Source organism: Mobula birostris, chromosome 20 (assembly GCF_030028105.1).
Source record: "Mobula birostris isolate sMobBir1 chromosome 20, sMobBir1.hap1, whole genome shotgun sequence".
NCBI lineage: Eukaryota > Metazoa > Chordata > Chondrichthyes > Myliobatiformes > Myliobatidae > Mobula > Mobula birostris.
Window position 1 is genome coordinate 24,957,875 of NC_092389.1, and position 25,883 is coordinate 24,983,757.

A 25,883-nucleotide genomic window follows, 5' to 3' on the forward strand; every position below is an offset into this window, starting at 1 on the left:
ATGTCTACAAGCCTTGTACGGGTTCTAGTGCCACACTTCTGGAACAATGGGGCCTCAATCTTGTCACAAAATGCTAAAGACATGATAAAGACATCTGTGTCTTCTGAGTAGATCACTACAGATTGGTATCCCTCTCTTGTGGCATTGGCAGCATGGAAAAGTAGGTGGCCATCTGCTTCTTCTTGTTGACACTGAAGAGCTGACACCTCCTCACTGTCTTGAGATGTGATTCTGTAACATTTGTCATTCACAGTTGCATACAGAATCTTCTCTTGTAACTTTGCTCTGTACTCCGCCTTCCTCTATTCATGGACTATGAAGCTAATGAGACTATTTTTGTTACTGACTTTGGTCAGGAAGCTCCTCCACTGCCTCACCATCTGTGTGCCTGTGATACCTTGCAACTCATGACTAGTCTCTTCACCCCATAGAGATCTTTCACTATTCTTGATAGAGTTCTCCTTGTATGTGTCGAACACAACATCTATTCTGCTACTCTGACTGCCTTCCCTCAGAGCCACACCCAGAATTGTTGTGGCAACATCTCTGAAAGTAACTTGATCACCTTTTGCTCATTCCATCAACTACTGTAGCAGAGTTTCCTGGGAGTTGCTCTTCTACTGCTACATTTTTCTGCAAGGTTGTGGCTAAAGTAGCTTTATTTGTCTTTCTCAGCAGTCCTTCTGGTATGGACAGGGCCCAGGGCAATGGTCTAAGGGGATGAGAAAGGATATCCTCCATACTTAGACTGCACCCTTGTGCCATCACTATGATGCATCCAAACAAAGACCTGTCTGCTTTCAAGATGATCGCCCTCCCATTTGATTTCACTTCTCTCTTCTTACACATATCACTGAATGTTTTCAGCTTGTTGGTTTCCATTGGGTAATGGAATTTCTTTGCTGGTAGGTCTTCCTCTAGTCTCTCATCCTTGAAGGTTGCATAGCATTGCTCACCAATCTCATATGCCTTCATCAGGTCGGAGGCAATGCCCTTGGGGGCTGCCTTTGCTGTAGAGATGCAATGAGGTCTCGCTTCTCTGCAAGTGGGTTAACCCATTCATGTATGAGGCTAACCACTACCTAAACTGCTTCCTCATCTTTCTGGATTCTTGGCCGCTGTAGCTCCGCATGACAAAGCTCTGATTTGTTGTTTTGCACCATCTCCCTTAACTGTCCCAGGAATGCACTGCAGTGCTCAGCTGTTATGTAGTAACACTTGATAGCTCCAGCATTCAGGCTGAACCATGATGTGCCTCCAGGAGTCTGTGTGTCTTTGTTCACTGTGGCTTCAATAGCCTGGTCCACAGGGATCTGCCCAAAGGGGCTGTTACTTGACAGCTGCACTGAGCATTGGCCTGTCTTGAAGGCCTCATATACAGAAGGATTCTTCTCTGGGAGGTTCATCATCTGAGCAAAGTAAGGGGACAGGTACCTGGCGTAATTCATCTTATCATAGGCAAAGCATCATGGGATCATGGTTCTTATAGCATGGAGGTTACCGTGCAAGCTACCACCGCTGCAATGTTATCATATTATTTTCTAGCACTAGGGGTGTATACCTCGCCAAAATCACTATAAGAATTATTCCCCCCCCCCCCCCAGATGGCACCGGTGGCCCAAATTTGGGGTTCTGGCTCATGGACTATATCATACTAGTTTTTTTTAAATTACAAGCATTTCTTTTTTTCTTAAACATACAATACTAACATTCCTCTTGTTAAACAAAATAGGTTGTGTGACTGCACCAAGTTGTGTTTCCTCTTTTCTCCATACCAGTCAATTTAATAATAATTAATCAATGGAAATGTTGCTAGTTATTTTAATAGAATAAGCCATTACGAATGCAAGGATTATTGTTATCAAACGACCCCACTTGTGGCTCCATGCAGGAGGCCTGATCGAGTTCTTTGATAAAGCACTGGAGAGAGCGTTATGCAGGTGACACTGTACATATGTGGATTTGCAAACTGTATTTGATACAATGTCGCATAATAGACTTGCTAGCAAGATAAACCTCATGCAAAGTATCATAGCTATAAACAAGGGCCAGAGGAATAAAGTGCTGGTAAGTGGTTTCTTTTCATTCTGGATGGAGAGTAAGTAGTTATGCCCTTCAGGAGACAGTGTTCTTAGCAGTGACCTTAGTAAGTCACTGTTCTTAGCAAAAGTTTGTCAAGGGCCTAGACTTGGGTATCTATAGCAACATTTCAAAGTGAGAAAAAAAAACTTCAGTAAGTAAATAAGTATTCCATGTGGCATATGTGTGGTCAGTAAGTAACCTTAAACTTAAGGTGAAAAAGATTACCACTTCTGTCCTCAGCAGAGTATCATAGGGTCTTCACGGTGTGATCTGGCCCAAGAAAGTCAGAAATTTCAGGTCAGCATTTATGCATTAGGAAATTTGTGCCTGTGCTGCAATGGAAATTGAACCTTGAGGTTTATTAATAAAAAAAATAACTGCAGAAAGAACCCAGTAGGTTGAGCAGCAAGTGTAGCAGGAAAGGACCTGGTGACATTTCCTTTATCGCCACTGATGCTGTTCGGCCCGCTAATTTCCTTCAGCAATTTGTTTTTTGCTCCAGATTCCAGCGTTTGTGGTCTTTTATATTTGTTACATAAACATTGACATGGGAATGGCTATAAGAGTACCACTCACAGCATGTGCAAGGTTGGGTTTACATTCTTCCCAGATACTGCACACAAATTTTTAGATAAACAGGACCGTACCCCAAGCTCACAACATGCACGCTTCATCAGCCTTCATCTATTGTGACGATAGTTCTTTGCAGTTCTCACCTGTGGCCTCCAGAGTAAAATTGGTCTGTAACTTCACTCCCTAAAGACCTTATCACATAAGCTACAGTAAAAATTAATATTTAAAAATTATGAATATGATGCAACTCATGACCATTAACTTTAATATCTCATTGGTTAAACTCTCGCTCCAATCTCGCTGCCATACTGTGTGATATATTTTATGTCATTGACACCAGGCCAGTAATTTAGAGTGGACAGGCTGGGCTCTGAAAACCTGTGCCAACCAATTTGCAAGAGTGTTCAAGGATATCTTCAGTCTCTTACTCCTGCAGTTGGAGGTTCATACCTACTTCAAAAGGGTGACAATCTTACTAATGCCTAAGAAGAACAGAGTGAGCTGCCTCAACAACTATCATCAAATGGCACTCATATCTACTGTGATGAAGTGCCTTGAGAGTTGGTTGTGGCTAGAACCAACTCCTGCCTCAGCAAGGACCTGAACGCGCTACATATTGCCTACCACCACAATAGGTCTACAGCAGATGCAATCTCACTGGCTCTCCAGTCGGCCTTGGTTCACCTGGGCAATAGTAATAACTACATCAGGCTGCTGTTTATTGACTACAGTTTAGCATTTAACACAATCATACCCTCAGTCTAATCAACAAGCTCCAAAACCTGGGCCTTTGTACCACCCTCTGCAACTGAATCCTTGACTTCCTCACCGGGAGACCACAGTCTGTGCGGATTGGAAATAACATCTCCTCCTCACTGACAGTCAACACTGGCACACTTCAAGGATGCATGTTTAGCCTACTGCTCTACTCTCTATACTCCCATGACAGCTCAAATGCCACCTATAAATTTGCTGATGACACAACTATTGTTGGCAGAATATCAGATGGTGATGAGGAAGCCGACAGGAGAAAGATAGATTAGGTGGTTGACTGGTGTCGCAACAACAACTTTGTTCTCAACATCAGTAAGAACAAGGAGTTGATTATGGACTTCAGGAAAGGAAGGTCAAGGCAGCACACACAAGTTCTCATCAAGGGGTCAGCAGTGGAAGGGGTGAGCAGTTTCAAGTTCCTGGGTGTCAACATCTCTGAAGATCTATCCTGAGCCCAACATATTGATGCAATTACAAAGGAGGCACAACAGTGGTTATATTTCATTCGGAGCTTGAGGAGGCTTGGTGTGTCACCAAAGACACTCATAAATTTCCACAGATGTACCGTGGAGAGCATTCTGACTGGCTGCATCACACTCTGGTATGGAGGAGCCACTGCACAGGATCGGAAAAGGCTGCAGGAAATTGTAAACTCAGTCAGCTCCATCATGGGCACTAGCCTCCCCAGCATCAAGGACACCTTCAAAAGATGACGTCCATCATTAAGGACCCTCATCACCCAGGACATACACTCTTCTCATTGTTACCACCAAGGAGGAGGTACAGGAGCCTAAAAAGACACAATCAGGAACAGCTTCTTCCCCTCTGCCATTAGATTTCTGAATGGACAATGAATTCATGAACACTGCCCCACTAAATTTTTCCTCTCTTTTTGTACTACTTATTTAATTTTTATATATATATTTTTATTATAATTTATAGTTTTTTCTTATTAGTAATTGCAATGTACTGCTGCAAACTTCATAACATATGCCAGTGATATTAAACCTAATTCTGATTCTGATTCTGTAAAGCAAGACAGCGGGTTATCATACACTAAGAGGACTGATGAGAAAAACAGTTTGCGTCAGTTCTGCACAGACAGTAAAACTCTCATAATTCACTATGTAATGATTTGAAAAGCCCAATGGTTCAGCATCAGGGTCACTGGCCAAAGTATGTCACACTGCCATCTAACTCATCAGAGCCCTGGTTCCTAAGCTCTCATCCCATTCACGGGAGTTCCAGTTAAGTACCTCCATTTTCACTCACCACTTCTTTGTTCACACACCTTCTTTCCAATCACCAGGGCCCTGGTTCCGACACTGCACCTGAACTTACCCGCTGAACATTAGTTATTATAATGTTGAGTAACATCTAAAAATAATCAATTTAAAATTGTTAGGCTATGAATAGGAATGATATTCATATGCCTGCAAAATCTGTTAGTTGAGCACCACTAAAGGCCCAAGTTAGATTATTAGGTTTTTACTGTGGATATGGGGGACCCTCTCAAATTCCTTAGCTAAAAAATTTACCTCATCAGCTGAGACAGATACTGCATACCACTTTTTCTTCCAGAAATTGAAACTGGTAATAATTAATACAGTGATAATAACTGGTAATATTGGCACAGAACAAACTGGAAAACAGTGTATGTTCCATATCCAGACTGAATGCAAAGCCAAGTCTTTCAGGAACCCATTTCACACAGAAAGAATACTAAACGTATGAAGCTTAAAACCTGCTGTATCTTATTTTGCTCAACTTACGCTTGACTAAACAAATATTTGCGTTGAGAAAGAGGAGATTCATTCAGCTCGAATTGTCTTTTTGCTATTTGCTTTTCGGGATCGGGGCATTGCTGGTAAAGTTAGCATTTATTACCTAACCCCAACTGTCCTTGAGAAGGTACTGGTGAGCTACTTTGTAAAACTGCTGCAGTCTCTGTGTCTTTCCTGGGGAGGAAGTTTCACGATTTAGACCATTCTTAATAAAGGATGGCAATGTGTTTCTGGACCATGATAATATGTGACTTAGAGGGTAATCTATATCAGATGGTGTTCTTATTTACCTGTTGAGCTCATCCTCCTTGCAGGCAGTAGTCACAGGTTTGAGAAGCTGCTGGGGTAGCCATAGCATGTTGATAGCTAATGGCTAAAAGTTTTGGGTGGTGGATGGAGTTCCAATCAATCACCTGCTTTGTCCTGGATGGTGTTGAGTTTCTTCAAAGTTAACCATCCTGACTTGGGTCTTGGAGATGGTGGAAACTTTTGGGTGTTGGGAAGTAACACCATGTGTTAATGATGGGGACTTGCCAATGTTAGTGTGCCTTTGAATGTCAAGACATTCAAGACAAAGTTAGAATTGGCTTATAACACTGTTGGATGTGGGCACTGCTTGATAATTCGGTGGTGCAAATCCTAATTCCACGTCTTCAACCTGAGCCTGAGGTTCCGCAGGGTTCCTATGCTGTGCGGTGGAAGACGTCCTGCCTCGTCCCTGTGCTGAAGACGCCACGCCCCAGCGGCCTCAATGACTACAGACCGGTGGCATTGACCTCCCACATCATGAAGCCCCTGGAGAGACTTGTTCTGGAGCTGCTCCAGCCTATGGTGAGGCCACACTTAGATCCCCTCCAGTTCGCCTACCAGCCCTGACTAGGAGTTGAGGATGCCATCGTCTACCTGCTGAACTGTGTCTACGCCCACCTGGACAAGCCAGTGAACACTGTGAGGGTCAAGTTTTTTGACTTCTCTAGTGCATTCAACACCATCCGCCTTGCCCTGCTGGGGGAGAAGCTGACAGCGATGCAGGTGGATGTTTTCCTGGTGTCATGGATTCTTGATTACCTGACTGGCAGACCACAGTACGTGTGTTTGCAACACTGTGTGTCCGACAGAGTGATCAGCAGCACTGGGGCTCCACAGGGGATTGTCTTGTCTCCCTTTCTCTTCACCATTTACATCTCGGACTTCAACTACTGCACAGAATCTTGTCATCTTCAGAAGTTCTCTGATGACTCTGCCATAGTTGGATGCATCAGCAAGGGAGATGAGGCTGAGTACGGGGTGTGACAAAAGACTAAGTTATCAGAAGATTGATGCCGATGAGAGAGATAAGAGAGACAATGGGGAAACATTCAGAAATGTTAATGAGAGAGGAGAGAGATTAACGAAAAGAGACACAGTTCCGAGTATTGTCAGACTGGTTGCTTTGAACCTGAACTGTTTGAAGTTTGATGGACAGGCAATACCCCAGCAGGGGGATAAAAGGAACAGGTTCGCTAAGGCAAGACCCACCACGAGATCACGCGGTAACGAGACCCTGGAAGTGCGGTGTGCCCCCCCCCCCACGAGTTGGTGGGAGTTTTTGGAGGTCTGATCGCGGGACCAACCATAGACGCACAGGGTGAGAAGGTACGATCGGCGGGAATCTGGTGTGTGTGTCCGCCCTTGCCTGGGTGCCGGGTTCACCGCAGAAGAATGATTGTATCCGGAATGGAGGGGTCACAGTCGGTGACCTCAGAAGACATTACAAAGGGCTCGCCCAAAAGCTAATTGCGAGGAATATCAAAGGTCTGTTTGAATCCGATTTGAATATCATCATTCGTGCTCTCTCTCTCTCTCTCTCTTTCTCTCCCCCCAACGGCACAACAGCGATTACTGCGAACTGTATTCAGCTGAACTGAACTCTGCGTCACTTGAGACTGATCATTTACCCCTAGACTGCGATAGAGCTTGATTGATTCCTATTATCCTAGTTCTGTGTACATGCGTGTTTTATCATTGCTAACCTGTTGCATTTATATCCTTACTATTAGAATACTGTGTTACTTATTTCTTTAATAAAAACTTTCTTAGTTCCAGTAATCCAGACTCCAACTAAGTGGTCCATTTCTGCTGGTTTGGCAACCCAGTTACGGGGTACGTAACAGGGGCTACGGTAGGAAACTTTGTCACATGGTGTGAGCAGAATTATCTGCAGCTTAATGTGAAAAAGACTAAGGAGCTGGTGGTAGACCTGAGGAGAGCTAAGGCACCGGTGACCCCTGTTTCCATCCAGGGGGTCAGTGTGGACATGGTGGAGGATTATAAATACCTGGGGATATGAATTGACAATAAACCGGACTGGGCAAAGAACACTGAGGCTGTCTACAAGAAGGGTCAGAGCCGTCTCTACCTCCTGAGGAGACTGAGGTCCTTTAACATATGCCGGACGATGCTGAGGATGTTCTACGAGTCTGTGGTGACCAGTGCGATCATGTTTGCCATTGTGTGCTGGGGCAGCAGGCTGAGGGTAGCAGACACCAATAGAATCATCAAACTCATTCGTAAGGCCAGTGATGTTGTGGGGATGGAACTGGACTCTCTGACGGTGGTGTCTGAAAAGAGGATGCTGTCTAAGTTGCATGTCATCTTGGACAATGTCTCCCATCCACTACATAATGTACTGGTTGGGCACAGGAGTACATTCAGCCAGAGACTCATTCCACCGAGATGCAACACAGAGCGTCATAGGAAGTCATTCCTGCCTGTGGCCATCAAATTTTACAACTCCTCCCTTGGAGGGTCAGACACCCTGAGCCAATAGACTAGTCCTGGACTTATTTCCTGGCATAATTTACATATTACCATTTAATTATTTATGGTTTTATTACTATTTAATTATTTATGGTGCAACTATAAAGAAAACCAATTTCCCCCGGGATCAATAAAATATGACTATGACTATGAATTGGCCCTCATTAACCCACGTCAAATTGTTGTCTAGGTTGTGTTGCATGAGACATGATCTGTTACATTTGCTGAGGAGATGCAGAAGGAATTGAATACTATGTAATCTTCAGTGACAATCCCCCACTTGCTGACATTATTATGAAAGGTTTTTTTCCCCAGTATATTGGGAATTTCAATGAAATGAGTAGTTACCAAGTCATGGTATAGGGGTTACAATCTCCTAATACGAACTATATGTGAACAATATATATGAAAAAACATCTTGAAAGGAATTTTGTACCATACAGCTGGTTTGTCCCAGCATGTGGGATCATGCAGAGAATTAAAAATAAAACTCCCTGATTTTCTGAGAAATTAATATAACTGGTTATTACCCTGATAGCTCCATACTTGTGTGTTTAAATTCATCCTTTAAATTCCAAAGGCCTTTTTCTACATTCAGTTAATTCAATGTAAACAGAATGTTTTGTTAGAAGAATATTTGCTAACGAGATGCAAAAAGTTTTATTTTATTATTTTAAATAAAAGTACATTTAATTGACAAAGTACTTTAAAAAAATTTTTAAATATCTTTGCTCCACCTGCAAAATAAAACCATAACAAAACAAAGCAAAAGTAGATATTTTAAGTAGCTCTGATGCAGTGTTTGAAATATTGGCACAACACTAAATAAGGAGTGCTTTCTCGATAATGGCAGTGATATCAAAATACTGCAGGCTCCAGCAATAGAAACATGAAATTATATGAACTTCTTTGTTTCTCTACTGAGCTAGAGTATTACAGAACTCACTCTGGATGACTTGATGCATTTTCGTTCAGCTTCTTCCTTGTACTGTAACCTCTATATACTGACTGTATGATGACAGCAGCATGATCTTCATTTTTACTTGTGTTCTGAAATTAAAAAGTGTACAAATTATATATTGATTAATTGATTTTCTTTACCCTGCACTACAACAGTGTTATAAGCCAATTCTAACATTGTTGTAAAAGTCATGTAAGGTGTGAGAAGTTCAAATGTGAGCTTTACAGAAAAGCAATATCAGGTTTTGGAGTAAAATTCTCCTTTATTATACCATTTTAATTCATTACAGTTTTTCTATGTCATATCTTAACTTGCTACAAAAGATGAAGGCTGAATTTCTTCTATGAAGAAGTTTATTTGATTTCTTGAAACCTAGTGGGTGGACATGTCTCTGACTACAGCCCTTACACAAATCATCCAAAATGTTATCTGCCCAACGATAAAATAGTGAGACAAATAGTACTGACAAAAACACAATGCTTGGCTGGCTTGGAGGAAATCAAGATATATATAATGAAATTCTCTGATCACCCACTCTGACCCCAAGGATAATTCATGATATTTTAACAAAATCTTCCAAATATGCTGGAGATCTCTACTCTTGGATAAACTACTTGACCTCTGCTTGAGGCAGTCCAGGATTTGTAGTTGTTTCCTGATTTGTCGTCTGACTTGCATGGTCCTCACAGGTAAAGTTTCAGATGATTCATCATCAACACTTAATCCTGAATTTGCTCATGAGCAGTTAATTTCCCTGGCACTGGAAAACAACTCAGAACATCTGTATTTCCATGGTATTTTCCATATTTAAAAACAATAGCATATTCATGTGCTCTCTGTGTCAAAATCATCTTGATTTTGTGGGGAACATTATCTGAGACACTGGTTTCATGTTGGGAATAGAAAAATTGGGATTTATGATCTGTGCCAATAGCAAAGTCATATTCATTAATGGACCAACTGCACTCTTAATAAGGTGGCTGAACCTTCTTTATACAATCTGTTGCTTAAACTTCAGTCTGTTATGTCTCGTAACTCCAAAACATAAAACACTAATCTAAATAAAAACAAGGGAGTCCAGAATAATGTATCTAATTTTGTGTTTAAAAAGAAATATCTGAGGCATGTAAGAATGAAACAGTAGTTATCGTGGGTGGGGGACTTTAACTTGCACATAGATTAGGTGAATCAAGTTGGTCGAGGCAGTCTTGAGGAGGACTTCAGAGAATGCATATGTGTTAGCTTTCTTGAACAGCATGTTACAGAACCTACAAGGGAACATGCTATCTTGGATCTGGTCCTATGCAATGAGACAGATAAAATTAGCAATCTTGTAGTTGGGGATCCTCTTGGAAAGAGTGATCACAGTGTGATTGAGTTTCTCATACAAATGGAGGGTGCAATAGTTTGAACTAAAACCAGTGCATTATGCCTAAACAAGGGAGACTACAATGGGATGAGGGAAGAATTGGATAGGGTAGACTCGGAACACAGGCGGGACAGTTGAGGAACTGTGGAAGACTTTCAAAAAGATTTTTCACCGTGCTCAACAAAAGTATATTCCAGTTAAAAGCAAGAACAGTAAGGGTAGGGAGAGTCAGCCATGGATAACTAAGGAAATAAAGGAAGGCATCAAACTAAAAGCTCATGCGTACAAAGTCACCAAGAGTAGTGGGAAACTGGAAGATTGGGAAAACTTTAAAAAGCAACAAAGAACCACTAAGCAAGCAATAAAAAAGGGAAGATAGATTATCAAAATAAACAAGCACAAGATATAAAAACAGGTAGTAAAAGCTTTTGCAAGTATATAAAGTGGAAAAGGGTGACTAAAGTGAATGTAGGTCCCTTGAAGGACGAGAAGGGAGAATTGATATTGGGTAATGAGGAAATGGCCGAGGCGTTGAATGACTACGTTGTGTCGGTCTTCATGGTGGAGGAGAGGTCTAACATGCCGAAGAAAGATGATATGGATGCATTGGGACTGAAGACCTCAATACAATAACTATCACTAAAGAGGTAGTGTTGAGCAAACTTGTGGGCTTAAAGATATACAAGTCCCTGGATCCTGATGGAATGCATCCCAGGGTACTGAAAAAATTGGTAGAGGTTATAGTACAGGCTTTGGTGATAATTTACAAAAATTCTCTGGACTCTGGCAGGTCCCAGTGGATTGGAAGAAGGTGAATGTCGCGCCACTGTTCAAAAGAAGGATGTAGGCAAAAGGCAGATAACTATAGGCCAGTTAGTTTAACACCTGTAGTTGGGAAAATGCTTGAAGCTAACGTGAAAGAAGAAATAGCGAGGCATCAGAAAAGAAGTGGATCCGTCATGCAGACACAGCATGGATTCAGCAAAGGAAGATCCTGCTTGACAAACTTACTGAAGTTCATTAAGGATATAATGAGCGCAGTAAATAGAGGGGAACAGATGGACATTATTTACTAGGATTTCCAGAAGGCATTCGATAAGGTGCCACATAAAAGACTTATCCACAAGATGAGGATGCATAGAGTTGGGGGTGATGTATTAGCATGGATATAGGATTGATTAACCAATAGAAAGAAGAGAGTTGGGATACATGGGTGTTTCTCTGGTTGGCAATCAGTGGTGAGCAGTGTGCCACAGGGCCTTCAACCGTTCACAATATACATTGACAATCTGGAAGAGGGGACCGAGTGTGGTGTATCTAAGTTTGCTGATGACACTAAATTGAGAGGAAAAACAAATTGTGCAGAGGATATGGAGAGTCTGCAGAGAGATATAGATAGGTTAAGTGAGTGGGAAAGGGTCTGGCAGATGGAGTACAATGTTGGTAAATGCGAGGTCATCCACTTGGAAGGAAAAATGGAAGAGCAGATTACTATTTGAATGGTAAAATATTGCAGCATGCTGCTGTGCAGAAGGACTTGGGAGTGCCTTAAATGAATCACAAAATGTTGGTTTGCAGGTGCAGCAGGCTATCAGGAAGGCAAATGGAATGTTGGCCTTCATTGCTAGAGAGAATGAATTTAAGAGCAGGGAGGTTATGCTGCAACTGTATAGGGTACCAGTGAGGCCACATCTGGAATACTGCATGCATTTCTGGTCTCCTTACTTGAGGAGGGATATACTGGCTTGGAGGCGGTGCAGAGGAGGTTCACCAGGTTGATTCCAGAGATGAGGGGTTAGACTATGAAAAGAGATTGAGGCGTCTGGGACTGTACTCACTAGAATTCAGAAGAATGAGAAACATTGAAACATATAAAATTATAGAAACATATAAAATTATGAAATGGATAGATAAGATAGAGGCAGGAAAGTTGTTTCCACTGGTAGGTGAGACTAGAATTAGGGGACATAGCCTCAAGGTTTGGGGGAATAAGTTTAGGACGGAGATGAGGAGTAACTGTTTTTCTCAAAGAGTGATGAATCTGGAGAATTCTCTGCCCAATGAAGCGGTGGAGGCTGCCTCAAGAAATATATTTAGGAAAAGGTTGGATAGCCTTTTGCAGAGCAGAGTAATTAAGGATTATGGGGGAAAGGCAAGTAGGTGGAGATGATTCCATGGTCAGATCAGCCATGATCTTATTGAATAGCAGAGCAGGCTCGAAGGGCCAGGTGGTCTACTCCGACTCTTATTTCTTATGTTCTTATACTATAGTACTATAAAACTATGCATCAGTTCCTAATAGTTATCAACAGAGGAATTACCCTGCCATGTTCTTTTGATTGACTATAAATGAACAAAATCAGCAGAGACACCTACTACAGGTAATCAACTGCCTTCATACAACCTTTGACAACTGCATCCTCCAAAAACTTCATTTTCATTGGAACATTCAAGATGACCGTTGATACCTTCAAATTCTTCGTAGTGCCAAACTTGTTGAAGTAATTAAATTGTTTCATTTTCTGGCACCTCCAAGCCTGAAAGCTTGAAACCTCAGTAAGCTAAACAGTTCTTATTTGTCTTAATCCTTATTTCTCACCAGCTATCAGAGACGAAATTCACTACTTTCTGAACGCAAACACATGTAACTGACACTATTTAAAAACTGTTCACACTAGTCACGGTGCAGTGTCTAATAGCCACACAAATGCGTGCGACTGATGCTAGTTAGAAACTGTTCAGCAATAGACTCCTGTCCGGCAATTAAGCAACATAGTTTCCTAAATAAACAAAGGGAATCCTGACTATTTTATCGATTAGCTTTTGTTCTTTAAGAGTTGTCCAAAATAATCGGCTTACCCGATTAATCGATGGCCTAATTAACCGGAATCCACTGTATACAAAAAAGCCTGATGTACCTTGACAGTGAAAACATTTTTAGACTGATCTTCTAATATTGTCTTTTGATATGCTTGATTTGTATTCAACTTGTGTGAACTGCTGCCTTCCAGACAAAACTGCAACTAAATCTTTTGTTTTAGGAAAGAGTTTCTCATCCAGGAATTATACACAATTTACAGTTAGCAGGTGATCTCCATAAATGCTAACGGCTCTATTATGCTTTAGCATGGACATAATGAGTGCTGTCATTTAGAACACTTTACAGGTGCAATTATTTTCTTTCTGAGATCCCTGTCAATTTCTGTCTTTGAGTGCCGGGATCAACATGAATATTGTCTTGCCTGTCCTTCAATGTGCCCAGAACAACTTTGGAAACCCCTTTATGGCTCCTCGAGCATCTGTTTAGTAATGCTTCAGTTTCAATCATCTTAATATTATTAATCTTCCTCTAATCCAGGAGAATTTTTTCAGCTATTCCCTTTCCAACAGGCTTTGTCTGGAGTTTACAACAGCTACAAAAGCTTTCAACCCATTTTATCAGAAATTTCAACTATTTCAATGCATTCACTTATATGGGTTTTCAGATTTAGTCAATGCCTTTTTAAGTTCAGGTGCAGTGTTTTCTGGCTGTATTTTCAATCCGATTCATTAATATACTGCTAAAACCAGTGCCAAGTTCAAGTGCCATGCCTCTGTCATTCATGTTCACACTCAATAGTGTTCCTTTTATTGAGTCAACCTTTAATGTCAGCAAACTTTGTGAACATTTCCTCTGCATTATAATTTCGGCTTATTTCCTTTGTATGGTGAGACTGGTGGAAATTCTGCGCACTTTTCTTTAATTTCCTACTTTCATTTTGTTCAACTTTACTTTCTTCTTATTCCTCCAGCACAACAGATGGATTGTTTCCCATGGGCGGATAAATTTAGAGCCTGGATCAATAGGCAGATGAACTGAGAGCATGGATGAATGCATAGAATTGTGACATTGTGGCCATTACAGAGACTAGGATGTCCCAGGAGCAGGAATGGCTGCTGAGTGTGCAAGGCTTTAGATGTTTCAAAAAGAACAGAGAGGGAGGCAAAAGAGGTGGAGGTATGGCATTGCTAATTAGGGATAGTGTCACCGCTGCAGAAAAGGAGGACGTCATGGAGGGATGGTCTACTGAATCAGTGTGGATGGAAGTCAGAAACAGGAAAAGGGCAATAACTCTACTGGGTGTTTTTATAGACCCCCCCCCCCCAATAGTAACAGGGATATTGAGGAGCAGATAGGGAGGCAGATTCTGGAACAGAAAAATAATAATAAGGTTGTTGTGATGGGAGATTTTAACTTTCCTAATTTTGATTGGCATCTCCTTAGCGCAAGGGGTTTAGATAGGGTGGTGTTTGTTAGGTGTGTTCAGGAAGGTTTCCTGACACAATATATAGATAAGCCAACTAGAGGAGAGGCTGTACTTGATCTGGTATTGGGAAATGAACCTGGTCAGATGACAGATCTCTCGGTGGGAGAGCATTTTGGAGGTAGTGACCAAAACTCCATTTCCTTCACCATAGCGCTGGAGAAGGAAAGGAGCAGACAATTTGGGAAACATTTAATTAGGGTAAGGGGAAATATGATGGTATTAGTCAGGAACTTGGGAGCATAAATTGGGAGCAGATGTTCTCAGAGAAATGCACAGCAGAAATGTGGCAAATGTTCAGGGAACATTTGCATGGAGTTCTGCATAGGTATGTTCCACTGAGGCAGGGAAAGGATGGTAGGGTTAAAGAACCATGGTGTACAAAGGATGTAGAAAATCTAGTTAAGAAGAAAAGAAAAGCTTACAAAAGGTTCAAGAAACTAGGGACTGTTAGAGCTCAAGAAGATTACAAGGTTGCGAGGAAGGAGCTTAAGAATGGAATTAGGAGAGCCAGAAGGGGCTATGAGAAGACCTTGGTGAGCAGGATTAAGCAAAACCTCAAGGCATTCTACAAATATATGAAGAGCAAGAGGATGAGCCATGTGAGAATAGGACCAATCAGGTGCGATAATGTATACCTGTGCATGGAGTCAGGGGAGGTAGCGGAGGTACTTAATGAATATTTTGCTTCACTATTCACCAGGGAAAAAGACCTTGACAATTGTGGGAATGACTTACAGCGGACTGAAACGCTTGAGGATATAGACATTCAGAAAGAGGATGTGCTGGAGCTTTTGAAAAGCATTACGTTAGATAAATCACAGGGACCGGATGAGATATACCCCAGGCTACTGTGGGAAGCGAGGGAGAAGATTGCTGAGCCTCTTGCGGTGATCTTTGCATCGTCAACAGAGACGGGAGAAGTACCGGAGGATTGGAGGGTTGCAAATGTTGTTCCCTTGTTCAAGAAAGGGAGTAGAGATAATCCAGGAGGTTATAAATCAGTGTGTCTGACTTCAGTGGTGGGCAGGTTGGTGGAGAAGATGCTGAGAGGCAGGATTTATGACAATTTGGAGAGACATAATCTGGTTAGGGATAGTCAGCATGGCTTTTTCAAGGGTAGGTCATGCCTTACGAGCCTGACTGACTTCCTTGAGGATGTAACAAAACAGATTGATGAAGGTAGAGCAGTGGATGTAGTGTATATGAATTTCAGTAAGCCATTTGATAAGGTTCCCTATTCAGAAAGTAAGGAGGCATGGGATCCAAGGAGACCTTGCTTTGTGAATCCAGAACTGGCTTTCCCACAGAAGGAAAAGGGTGGCTGTAGATAGTTCATATTCTACATGGAGGTCGTAGACCAGTGGTGTTCCACAGGGATCTGTTCTGGGACCCCTCCTCTTTGTGATTTCTATAAATGACCTGGATGAAGAATTAGAAGAGTGGGTTAGTAAGTTTGCTGATGACACAAAGGTTGGGGGTGTTGTGGATAGTCTGGAGGGTTGTCAGAGGTTACAACGGGACACCGATAGGATGCAGAACTGGGCTGAGAAGTGACAGATGGACTTCAACCCAGATAAGTGTGAAATGGCTCACTTTGGTGGGTCAAATTTGAAGACAGAATATAATATTAATGGTAAGACTCTTGGTGGTGCGGAGGATCTCAGAGATCTTGGGGTCCGTGTCCATAGGACACTCAAAGCTGCTGCGCAGGTTGACAGTGTTGTTGAGAAGGCATATGGTGTGTTGGCCTTCATCAGCCGTGGGATTGAGTTCAAGTGCCATGAGGTAATGTTATCCGTGAGGCAAGGGTATATAAGACCTTGGTTAGACCCCACTTGGAGTACTGTGTTTAGTTCTGGTCACCTCACTAGAGGAAGGATGTGGATACTATAGAGAGAATGCAGAGAAGATTTACAAGGACATTGCCTGGATTGGAGGGTGTACCTTATGAGAATAGGTTGGATGAACTTGATCTTTTCTCCTTGGAGTGACAGAGGATGACAGGTGACCTGATAGAGGTGTATAAGATGATGAGGGGCATTAATCGTGTGGATAGCCAGAGGCTTTTTTCCTAGGGCTGCAATGGCTAACACGAGGGGCATAGTTTTAAGGTGCTTGGAAATAGGTACCAAGGGGATGTCAGGGGTAAGCTTTTCACACAGAGAGTGGTGAGTGCATGGAATGCACTGCCGGTGGCAATGGTGGAAGCGGATACAATAGGGTCTTTTAAGAGTCTCTTAGATGGGTACATGGAGCTTAGAAAAATAGAGGATTATGTGCTAGGGAAATTCTGGGATATTTCTGGAGTAGGTTATATGGTCAGCACAACATTGTGGGGCAAAGGGCCTGTAATGTTCTAAGTTCTATGTTCATTTTTCTAACCAGCATTCACAGAAGAGGTATTTCCATCATAGTCATAATAACCTGTGATTACCTTTGAAATGATAGTCAATTTGCTTTGGAAGTGTCTATTTTGGAAATTATTCACCTTGCTGGCTGTTTGTTTGGACAATCAGAACCATTTGCAAATCCTAGATGTTTCTACTTTCCATTTCCATTGCTTGGGTAATTTCCAGTGTGCTGTCCAAGCTCAGATTCATGTCAGATAACAACCACCTGTCAATTCAGTGATCAATTGTTCATACAATTTGATGTTATATCTTAGCATCTGAGATGGTGTGTTACCATAGCCCGGTTATGACTCTCCCAATTTAGTTGCAAACTCAAGAACTGTTTCATTGGTTTTCTCAACCATCAATCAAACTTATACCTTTATGCACTTGCACCTAGCTTTGAGTTAAAGTGATTTTTCAACAAATCAACCAATTCTCTATTCTTTATTTTACTCCAGCTTCAGCAGATTTCTCACTGAAATCAGGCTCCCACCATAGTACTGTGTATAGAAAATAGGATCACTCCTACATTTTGCTGCTGCCGAGGTATAGGCAGAAGCTGAAACAGAGGCGGCCATAGTTAAAACTGTCCACTGTTGGTCTGACTAATCCGTCTCCATGCTACAGGGCTGCTTTGATGACGTCAACTGGAATGTCTTCCATGATGACGGTGTCTCCAAGTTCACAGAAGGGGTCTCGAATTTCATCTGGAAGCGTATTGAGGACATTGTACCCCAGAAATCGGTCAGGGTCTATCCAAACCAGAAAATTTGGGTCAACAGTTCCGTGCAAGCAGCACTTACCGCGCGAGACAGAGCTTTCGTTGCTGGTGACCAACAGGAACTCAAGAAATGCAGCTATGATCTGTGCAAAATCATCAAGGCAACGAAACGACAATACAGGGACAAAATCCAAACACAACTCTCCACCAACAACACATGCAGTTTATGGCAAGGTCTGCACACCATCGCAGACTTCAAAGCTAAATGAGGTGGAGTTTCCAACATCGCTGCCTCTCTCCCAGACCTTTTTTACGCTTGATTCAATGTTGCCAACACTGAGCCCCTGTGGAGACCCACCGAAGAGACCTGCAGCTTGGTCATCTCTGAGGATGAAGTACAAAGGTGCTTCCAATGAGTGGACAGTCGCAAGGCTGCGGGACCAGACAACACCCCAGAGCGGGTACTCAGAGTGTGCGTGGCACATTTGGAGGTGTGCTTACAGACATTATTCATCTCTCCCTCTCCCAGTGTAGAGTGCCCTCCTGCTTCAAAACATCTGCCATTGTTCCTGTACCTAAGGGACTGGCGCCTGTCGCACTCACCTCAACAATAAGCAGATGCTTTGAGAGGCTGGTCAAGGACTACATCTGCAGCATGCTACCCCTGACATTGGACCCCCTACAATTCACCTACTGACACAACCGATCAACAGATGACACAAAAGCCACAGCTCTACACACTGTCCTTACACATCTGGAGAAGAAGGATGCTTATGTGAGAATGCTGTTCTTGGACTACAGTTCAGTACTCAACACCATAATTCCCTCCAGACTCGACAAAAAGCTCACAGACCTCGGCTGCACCCTGCCTTGTTTAGCTGGATCCTGGATTTCCTGTCAGATTACCAGCAGGTGGTAAGAGGGGGCTCTCTCACCTCTGCCCCTCTGACCCTCAATACAGGAGCCCCTCAGGGCTGTGTCCTTTACTCTCTGTATACTAATGACTGTGTTGCCACCCACTGCTCCAATCTGCTAATTAAATTTGCTGACAACACTACACTGATTGGCCTAATCTCAAATAATAATGAGGCAGCGTACAGAGAAGGAGTCATCACTCTGACACAGTGGTGTCAAGAAAACAACCTCTCCCTCAATGTCGCAAAAACAAAGGAGCTGGTTGTGGACTACAGGAGGAATGGAGAGAGCAAACCCCTATTGATAGCAATGGATCTGGGGTTGAGAGGGTGAACAGCTTTAAATTCCTCGGCATACATATCACCGAGGATCTCACGTGGTCTGTACATACCGGCTGTGTGGTAAAAAAGGCACAACGGAGCCTCCTTCACCTCAGACGGTTGAAGAAGTTTGGTATGGGTCCCCAAATCCTAAGAACTTTCTACAGGGGCACAATTGAGAGCATCCTGACTGGCCGCATCACTGCCTGGTATGGGAACTGTACTTCGCACAATCATAGGATTCTGCAAAGAGTGGTGCGGACAGCCCAGCGCATCTGTAGATGTGAACTTCCGCCTATTCAGGACATTTACAAAGACAGGTGTTTAAAAAGGGCCTGAAGGATCAACCACAAAGTGCTCCAGCTGCTATCATCCAGGAAACAGTACCACAGCATGAAAGCCAGGACCAACAGGCTCCGGGGCAGCTTCTTCCACCAGGCCATCAGACTGATTAATTCATGCTGATACAATTGTATTTCTAGGTTATATTGGCTGTCCTGTAGACGGAGAGTAACATAAAGCTTTTTACTCCTCATGTATATGAAAGATGTAAGTAATAAAGTCAATTCAATTCAATTCAGATCTCTGTTTATTTTCATTATCAACATTGTTTACAGCAAAGTAATGCAACATTATCATAAAAGCCGTGCCTGTGGCCTGCAGCCATCAGGCTCCTGGACTGGGTGCAGCACTGAACTGGTTCCGTGGCCGTGGACTCACCTTTGGGAACACTGCAGTTCATCTTCTGTGCATTGTTTGCACTATTTGTTCTTTTCTCGCACATTGGATGTTTGTCCGTCTTTGTTATGTGGGGTCTTTCTCGTGGATTCTATTGTATTTCTTTGTTTTATGGCTGCCTGCAAATAGGTGAATCTCAAGGTTCTATATGGTATTCATATTTTGATAATAAATCGACTTTGAAATTTCAAATCTTACCTCAGATGAGAGACTAATTTTGCAATCAGGCCTACGTTATGACCATCTCCCTTATTCATTATTTAAATCACATTTTCATTCTCTGCCCCCCATGTCTTTCTTGTCACTCATATCTGAACTCAGGAATAATTTTACTTGATGCTAACATGTGAAAAGATGTGTAGGCAGAGTCCTGACGAAAGGTCTCGGCCTGAAACGTCGACTGCACCTCTTCCTAGAGACGTTGCCTGGCCTGCTGCGTTCACCAGCAACTTTGATGTGTGTTGCTTGAATTTCCAGCATCTGCAGAATTCCTGTTGTAGGCAGAGTTTTATCCTTTTGGAAGTTATTTATTCCCTTCAAGCCTACTGAGTGCACATGTCTGCAAACACTGCCCTTACAGACATCATCGAAATGGTGCCCATCAAGTGGCGTAAGGTAAGTCGTTCAAAACAGCACAAGCCCTTCTATCTTGTAGAAGAACAGTGAACAACTAAATATGCTACAATATATTGCAACTGGAACAGTCAAGTCCTGTTCTAAATCCAGTTGTCAAGGCCCGAAGGTCAAACCCATGATCAGTGTCCAGGAGTGAAGTCCAAAGTTGGAGGCCCGACATCTGTTGGAGTCCCTAAGGACTTCATTGAGTTCAACACTAACTGGCAACTCCTGTGACACCCCTGGTGCCAAACTGTATCGGTCTCAGCCGTCCTTTAGATTTATCAGCTGCGTGGAGGAGGAGCCTGCAGCATGGACAACAGCTTGCTCTCCACATCGTATGGCCCTGGCCTGTGTATCATGTAGGCAGCTAGGACGCAGCAACCATGGTTAACCTCGACTAACAGAGGCTCTCAATCAGGGACCCCTCCCACCTGGTCATTCTCTCTTCTTCCCTCTCCCAGCAGGGAGAAGACGGAAAAGCTTAAGAGCACATACCACCAGACTCAAGGACAGTTGCTATTGCACTGTCATCAAACTCTTGAACGGACCTCTCATATGCTAGAAGAGGAACTCTTGAATGTTTTTTCTTCCAATCTACCTCAGAATCAGAATCAGGTTTGTCATCACTGACATAGGCCATGAAATTTGTTGTTTTACAGCAGCAGTAGAGTGCAATACATAAAAAATACTATAAGTTACAATAAGAAATAGAAAAAAATATAAGTAATGCAACAAGAGAGCAAAAATTGAGGTAGTGTTCATGGGTCCATGGCCTGTTGGCGGAGGGGAAGAAGCTATTGCTAAAATGTTGCATGTGTGTATTCAGGCTCCTGTACCACCTCCTTGATGGTAGTAAACCCTGTCATAACCTTTGCATTTTATTTGTCTACCTGCATTGCACTTTCTCTGTAACTGCAGAATTACATTCTGGGATCTGTTCTCTTTCTGCTACCTCAGTGCAAGTATTTATGGCATGATCTGTCTGAACGGCATGTTAAACAAAATCTTGGTATATGCGATAATAATAAACCATTACTTACAAAATGCAACAATGAGCAGCAAAACTACATGTGGCAAAGACCACTGACATCAGGAATGATACAGAGGCTAGGAAGCTACGAGTGACTGTGATCTAGATCTTCATGGATAAAGATGCCAAGGCGCTGAAACAAGTCTTATACAAGTTTGTAAAAGACTGCAGACTCATTCCAGACAAAGAATGCAACTTGAGTGCCCTTTATACAGTACAAGTTCAGGAAAACAGTATTAAGAGAAGCTGGCTATTCTATGAATAACTAAGAACTGTCACTCTAAATGGTTGAGGTTGAGAATCTTATTGCAGATTGACTTTGCTACATTGATGTCACCTGGAAGTTTTATGCCAGAAAAAATGTACAGAAGAAATCTCCTGAAGAGGGTCCAGAGGAGGTGACATCCTCCTCTGATCTCAAGAGTGAAAGTTTTTAACGCATGAAGAGCGTTTGATGGCTCTGGGCCTGTACTTGCGTGCATCACCTCGATAAATTTCTAGCTCAGAATCTTTAAAACTAAAAGAATGTCTGCAAAATAATATAATCATTGTTTGAATAGTAAGCTAAACTGTTACTTACCGTAGGTAGTTCCTCAGTGGACTGACTTTTCTCTTCTTGGCCATCCACTGATGCTGTTGTAATTATATGAGAAGCTGTATCTTCCTTGGACACTGCTTCTGATGGTGCTGACATCACTGAAGAGGCAGAATTTTTGAAAATAGTTGCTTCTGGTGTTGCCGGAATGACTCCAGATGCAGTGTCTTCCAATTGTCCTTGTTCTGATGTTGTTGAGAATATTTGAGTGTCAGTCACCTCCAAGGAACTTGCTGTTTGAGCGACTATAATCACCTCAGAATTAGTGCCTCCTTCTGTACCTGCTCCTGTTATCTGCAAAGTAGTATCTTCCATTAGAACATCCCCTGGTGCCTTTGAGACTGTGTCATCCAAAGGACCTTGCTCAGGAGCTGCTCCAGTCAACACTTGGTATTTCTCTTCCAATTGATCTTCCTTGGGTTCTATAAGTCTTGAAATTGTTTCATCAGTCAATCCACTTACTCCTGGCTGCTTTGAGAGCCATTCCTCATCCTACAAAAACAAGTCATTTATTACTTCCAGTCTTGTACAATTTATTTTCATTGTAAAATTTACTTAGCTATCAGATAAGGGAGCTAGGGTTTTACTCTTTGGAGAGAAGGAGGATGAGAGGAGACATGATAGAGGTATACAAGATATTAAGAGGAATAGATAGAGTGGACAGCCAGCGCCTCTTCCCCAGGGTGCCACTGCTCAATACAAGGGGACATGGCTTTAAGGTAAGGGATGGGAAGTTCAAGGGGGATATTAGAGGAAAATTTTTTACTTAGAGAGTGGTTGGTGCGTGGAATGCACTGCCTGAGTCAGTGGTGGAAGCAGATACACTAGTGAAATTTAAGAGACTACTAGACAGGTATATGGAGGAATTTAATATAGAGGGTGGTGAATCTGTGGAATTCCTTGTCACAGACAGCTGTGGAAACCAAGACATTGAGTATATTGAAAGCAGAGGTTGATAGATTCTTGAGTAGTAAGGGTATCAGTGGTTATGGGGACAAGACAAGAGAATAGGCTTGAGAGGGATACGAAAGGCATAATACTGCTCCTATATCTCATGCTCTTATGGTCTAAAAAAAGAGACAAATTTCCCAAGGACTAACAATGTTCTCAGAAATGTACAAAATGGCTCTGTTCCAAATTAATGTAATTTTCAATTCCATCATAATTATATGTTGCCTCAAGAAATTTCTAGCTCAGAATCTTAAAAATTGAAAGAATGCTTGTAAAAGAATATTATCATTGCTTGAATGATAAACTAAACTGTTACTTACCATAGGTAGCTCCTCGATGGACTGAATTTTCTCTTCTTGGTCATCTGCTGATGCTGTTGTAATCATTTGAGGAGCTGTATCTTCCTCAGACGCTTTTTCGGATGGTGTTATCACCATTAAGTAGGCAGGTTTTTCCAAGAGAATTTTCTCTGATGTTGCTGCAATAACTCCAGATGCAGTGCCTTCCATTTGTCCTTGTTCTAATGTTGCTGAGATTTCTTGAATGTCAGTCATCTCCAAAGAACTTGCTGTTGGAGTACCACCAGTCACCTGCGTATGAGCACCTTCTAACAAACCTTCTCCTGTATCTGCTCCTGTTTTCTGCCAAGTAGTATCTTCCACTATGGCTTCCACTGGTGCTTTCGAGTCTGTGTCATCTAAAGGACCTTGTTCTGGAGCTGCCTCTCTGAACACTTGGTATTCCTCTTCCAATTGATCTTTCTTGGGTTCTGTAAGTCTTGAAGTTGTTTCATCAGTTAATCCACTTCCTCCTGGCTGCTTTGAGAGCCATTCCTCATCCTGCAAAAACAAGTCATTTATTACTTCCAGTCTTGTACAATTTATTTTCATTGTAAAATTTACTTAGCTATCAGATCAACTCCAGCTCTTAGCAACAATAATGACACTTATTTCGACTTCTGTTAGTCTGAGTTTATAAACAACTATAGCTTCAGTGGGAAAAATAATTAATTATTTGCAATGGGAAATAAAATCAGAAACCTTACTCCTAACATTTACTGTACATAGAACATGGGACATAGAAAAATACATCACAAGAACTGAGCATTCAGCCCACAATACAGGTGTCCCCCGCTTTTCGAACGTTCACTTTACGAAACCTCACTGTTACGAAAGACCTACATTAGTACCCTGTTTTCGCTTTCAGAAGGTGTTTTCACTGTTACGAAAAAAAAATTCAGCGCGCGATAAAAGGCAGCGCGCCCCGAGCAGCTGCTCTCCCCCGGATTCGGAACTGCATTGCTTTAACACGTGCCTGTGAGCAGCCGTTTGCAAGATGAGTTCTATGGTATCGGAAAAGCCTGAAAGAGCTCGTAAGAGTGTTACACTTACGGTAAAACTAGACATAATTAAGCGTTTTGATCATGGTGAACGAAGTAAGGACAACGTGAGTTTGGCTTGTGAAAGCTGACGAACATGATGTTGAAGAGGTTTTGGCATCCCATCACCAAGAACTGACAGATGATGAGCTGATGCAATTGGAAGAAAAAAGGATAACAACCGAAACTGAATGAGTAATGATAAAGTACGACTTTAATTTTGAAAGGATACGTTGGTTTAGGGGATATTTGCAGGATGGTTTGAGTGCTTACAAAGAACTGTATGATAGAAAAATGTGCAAGGCTCAGCAGTCAAGCAAGCCTTCCACATCAGCCACAGCAGACGATGAACCTCAACCTTCAACATCGAGGCGGGCAGAGATAGGAGAAGATGAGCTGCCTGCTCTAATGGAAATAGGCGACAAGATGACACCCCAGTGTCCCACCACCCCAACCCCCAGGCCACGGACAGATACCGATTCGCGGAGAATGCAAAGCTAGCCGGGGGGCACACAGCACATCTTTAAGAAAAAAGCTGAAATAAAAATGCTAATTAATTAGGTGCCGCTGACATGTAATTATTGGCCCAGATCAGAGACGATGCAATCGGAAATCGCACTGATCTGGGCCGACAATTACGGGCTGCACCTAATTAATTAGCATGCTTGTTTCGGCTTTTTTCTTAAAGATGTGCTGTGTACCTCCCTGCTACCGCTGGACCCCTGCGTTCTTCGCGGCAATGTATCGCTCAGCAGCCCGGAGGGTGGGGGGCCACTGCACCACCCAAACTCCGACGACTCAGTCTAACACACCATCGTGTGCTTGGCGCTGTCTTCCCGATTCCCGTAAGTGATACTACACTGTACGTACATTATTTCTACTTTATATAGGCTGTGTATTTTTACGTGATATTTGGTATGATTTGGCAGCTTCATAGCTTAAAGGTTACTGGAGAGCACTTGCGCGTGTTTTTGCCGAGAGCACTTGTGTGAGATTTTCTGCCGACTGCGCTTGCGTGAGATTTTCGCTACGGAGAACAGTTCAGGCAATGATTGTGGAAAAGTATTTCTACTTTATATAGGCAGTGTATTTATCATATCATTCCTGCTTTTACTATGTGTTACCGTTATTTTAGGTTTTACGTGTTGTTTGGCATGATTTGGTAGGTTATTTTTGGGTCTGCGAACGCTCACAAAATTTTCCCATATAAATAAATGGTAATTGCTTCTTCGCTTTATGACATTTCGGCTTACGAACCATTTCATAGGAACGCTCTCCCTTCGGATGGTGGGGGAAACCTGTATTATGTTAAACTAGTTAAACTGATGAGATTAATCCTTTCTGCCTGCATATGGTCTATACCCTCCATTCTCAGCATATTAGTTTGGCTACCTAAGAGCCTCACAACCGCCTCCACTGATTCCACCACCATCCTGGCAGCAAATTAGAGGCACACACTGTTGTATATTTATTGCTTTCAGTAATATTTGAGTAAACATGTGTGTGTGTGTGTGTGTGTGTGTGTGTATTATATATATAACTCATCTCCTTCTACCTTAGGCCACGAACTTATCA

At 42.4% G+C, this 25,883-nt stretch overlaps 1 protein-coding gene across 1 annotated transcript in view; it reads right to left on the minus strand.

Moving 5' to 3' along the window:
• The window catches only part of nrgnb (neurogranin (protein kinase C substrate, RC3) b), a 66,733-nt gene that overhangs the window by 12,325 nt on the left and 28,525 nt on the right, over nt 1-25,883 (minus strand). Inside the window, exons 6-8 of the mRNA XM_072238358.1 lie at nt 23,251-23,769; nt 21,965-22,471; nt 8,959-9,062 (exon numbers count right to left, since the gene is read on the minus strand). Coding sequence (XP_072094459.1) covers nt 8,959-9,062; nt 21,965-22,471; nt 23,251-23,769 — 1,130 coding nt within the window. The remainder of the gene's footprint in view (nt 1-8,958; nt 9,063-21,964; nt 22,472-23,250; nt 23,770-25,883) is intronic.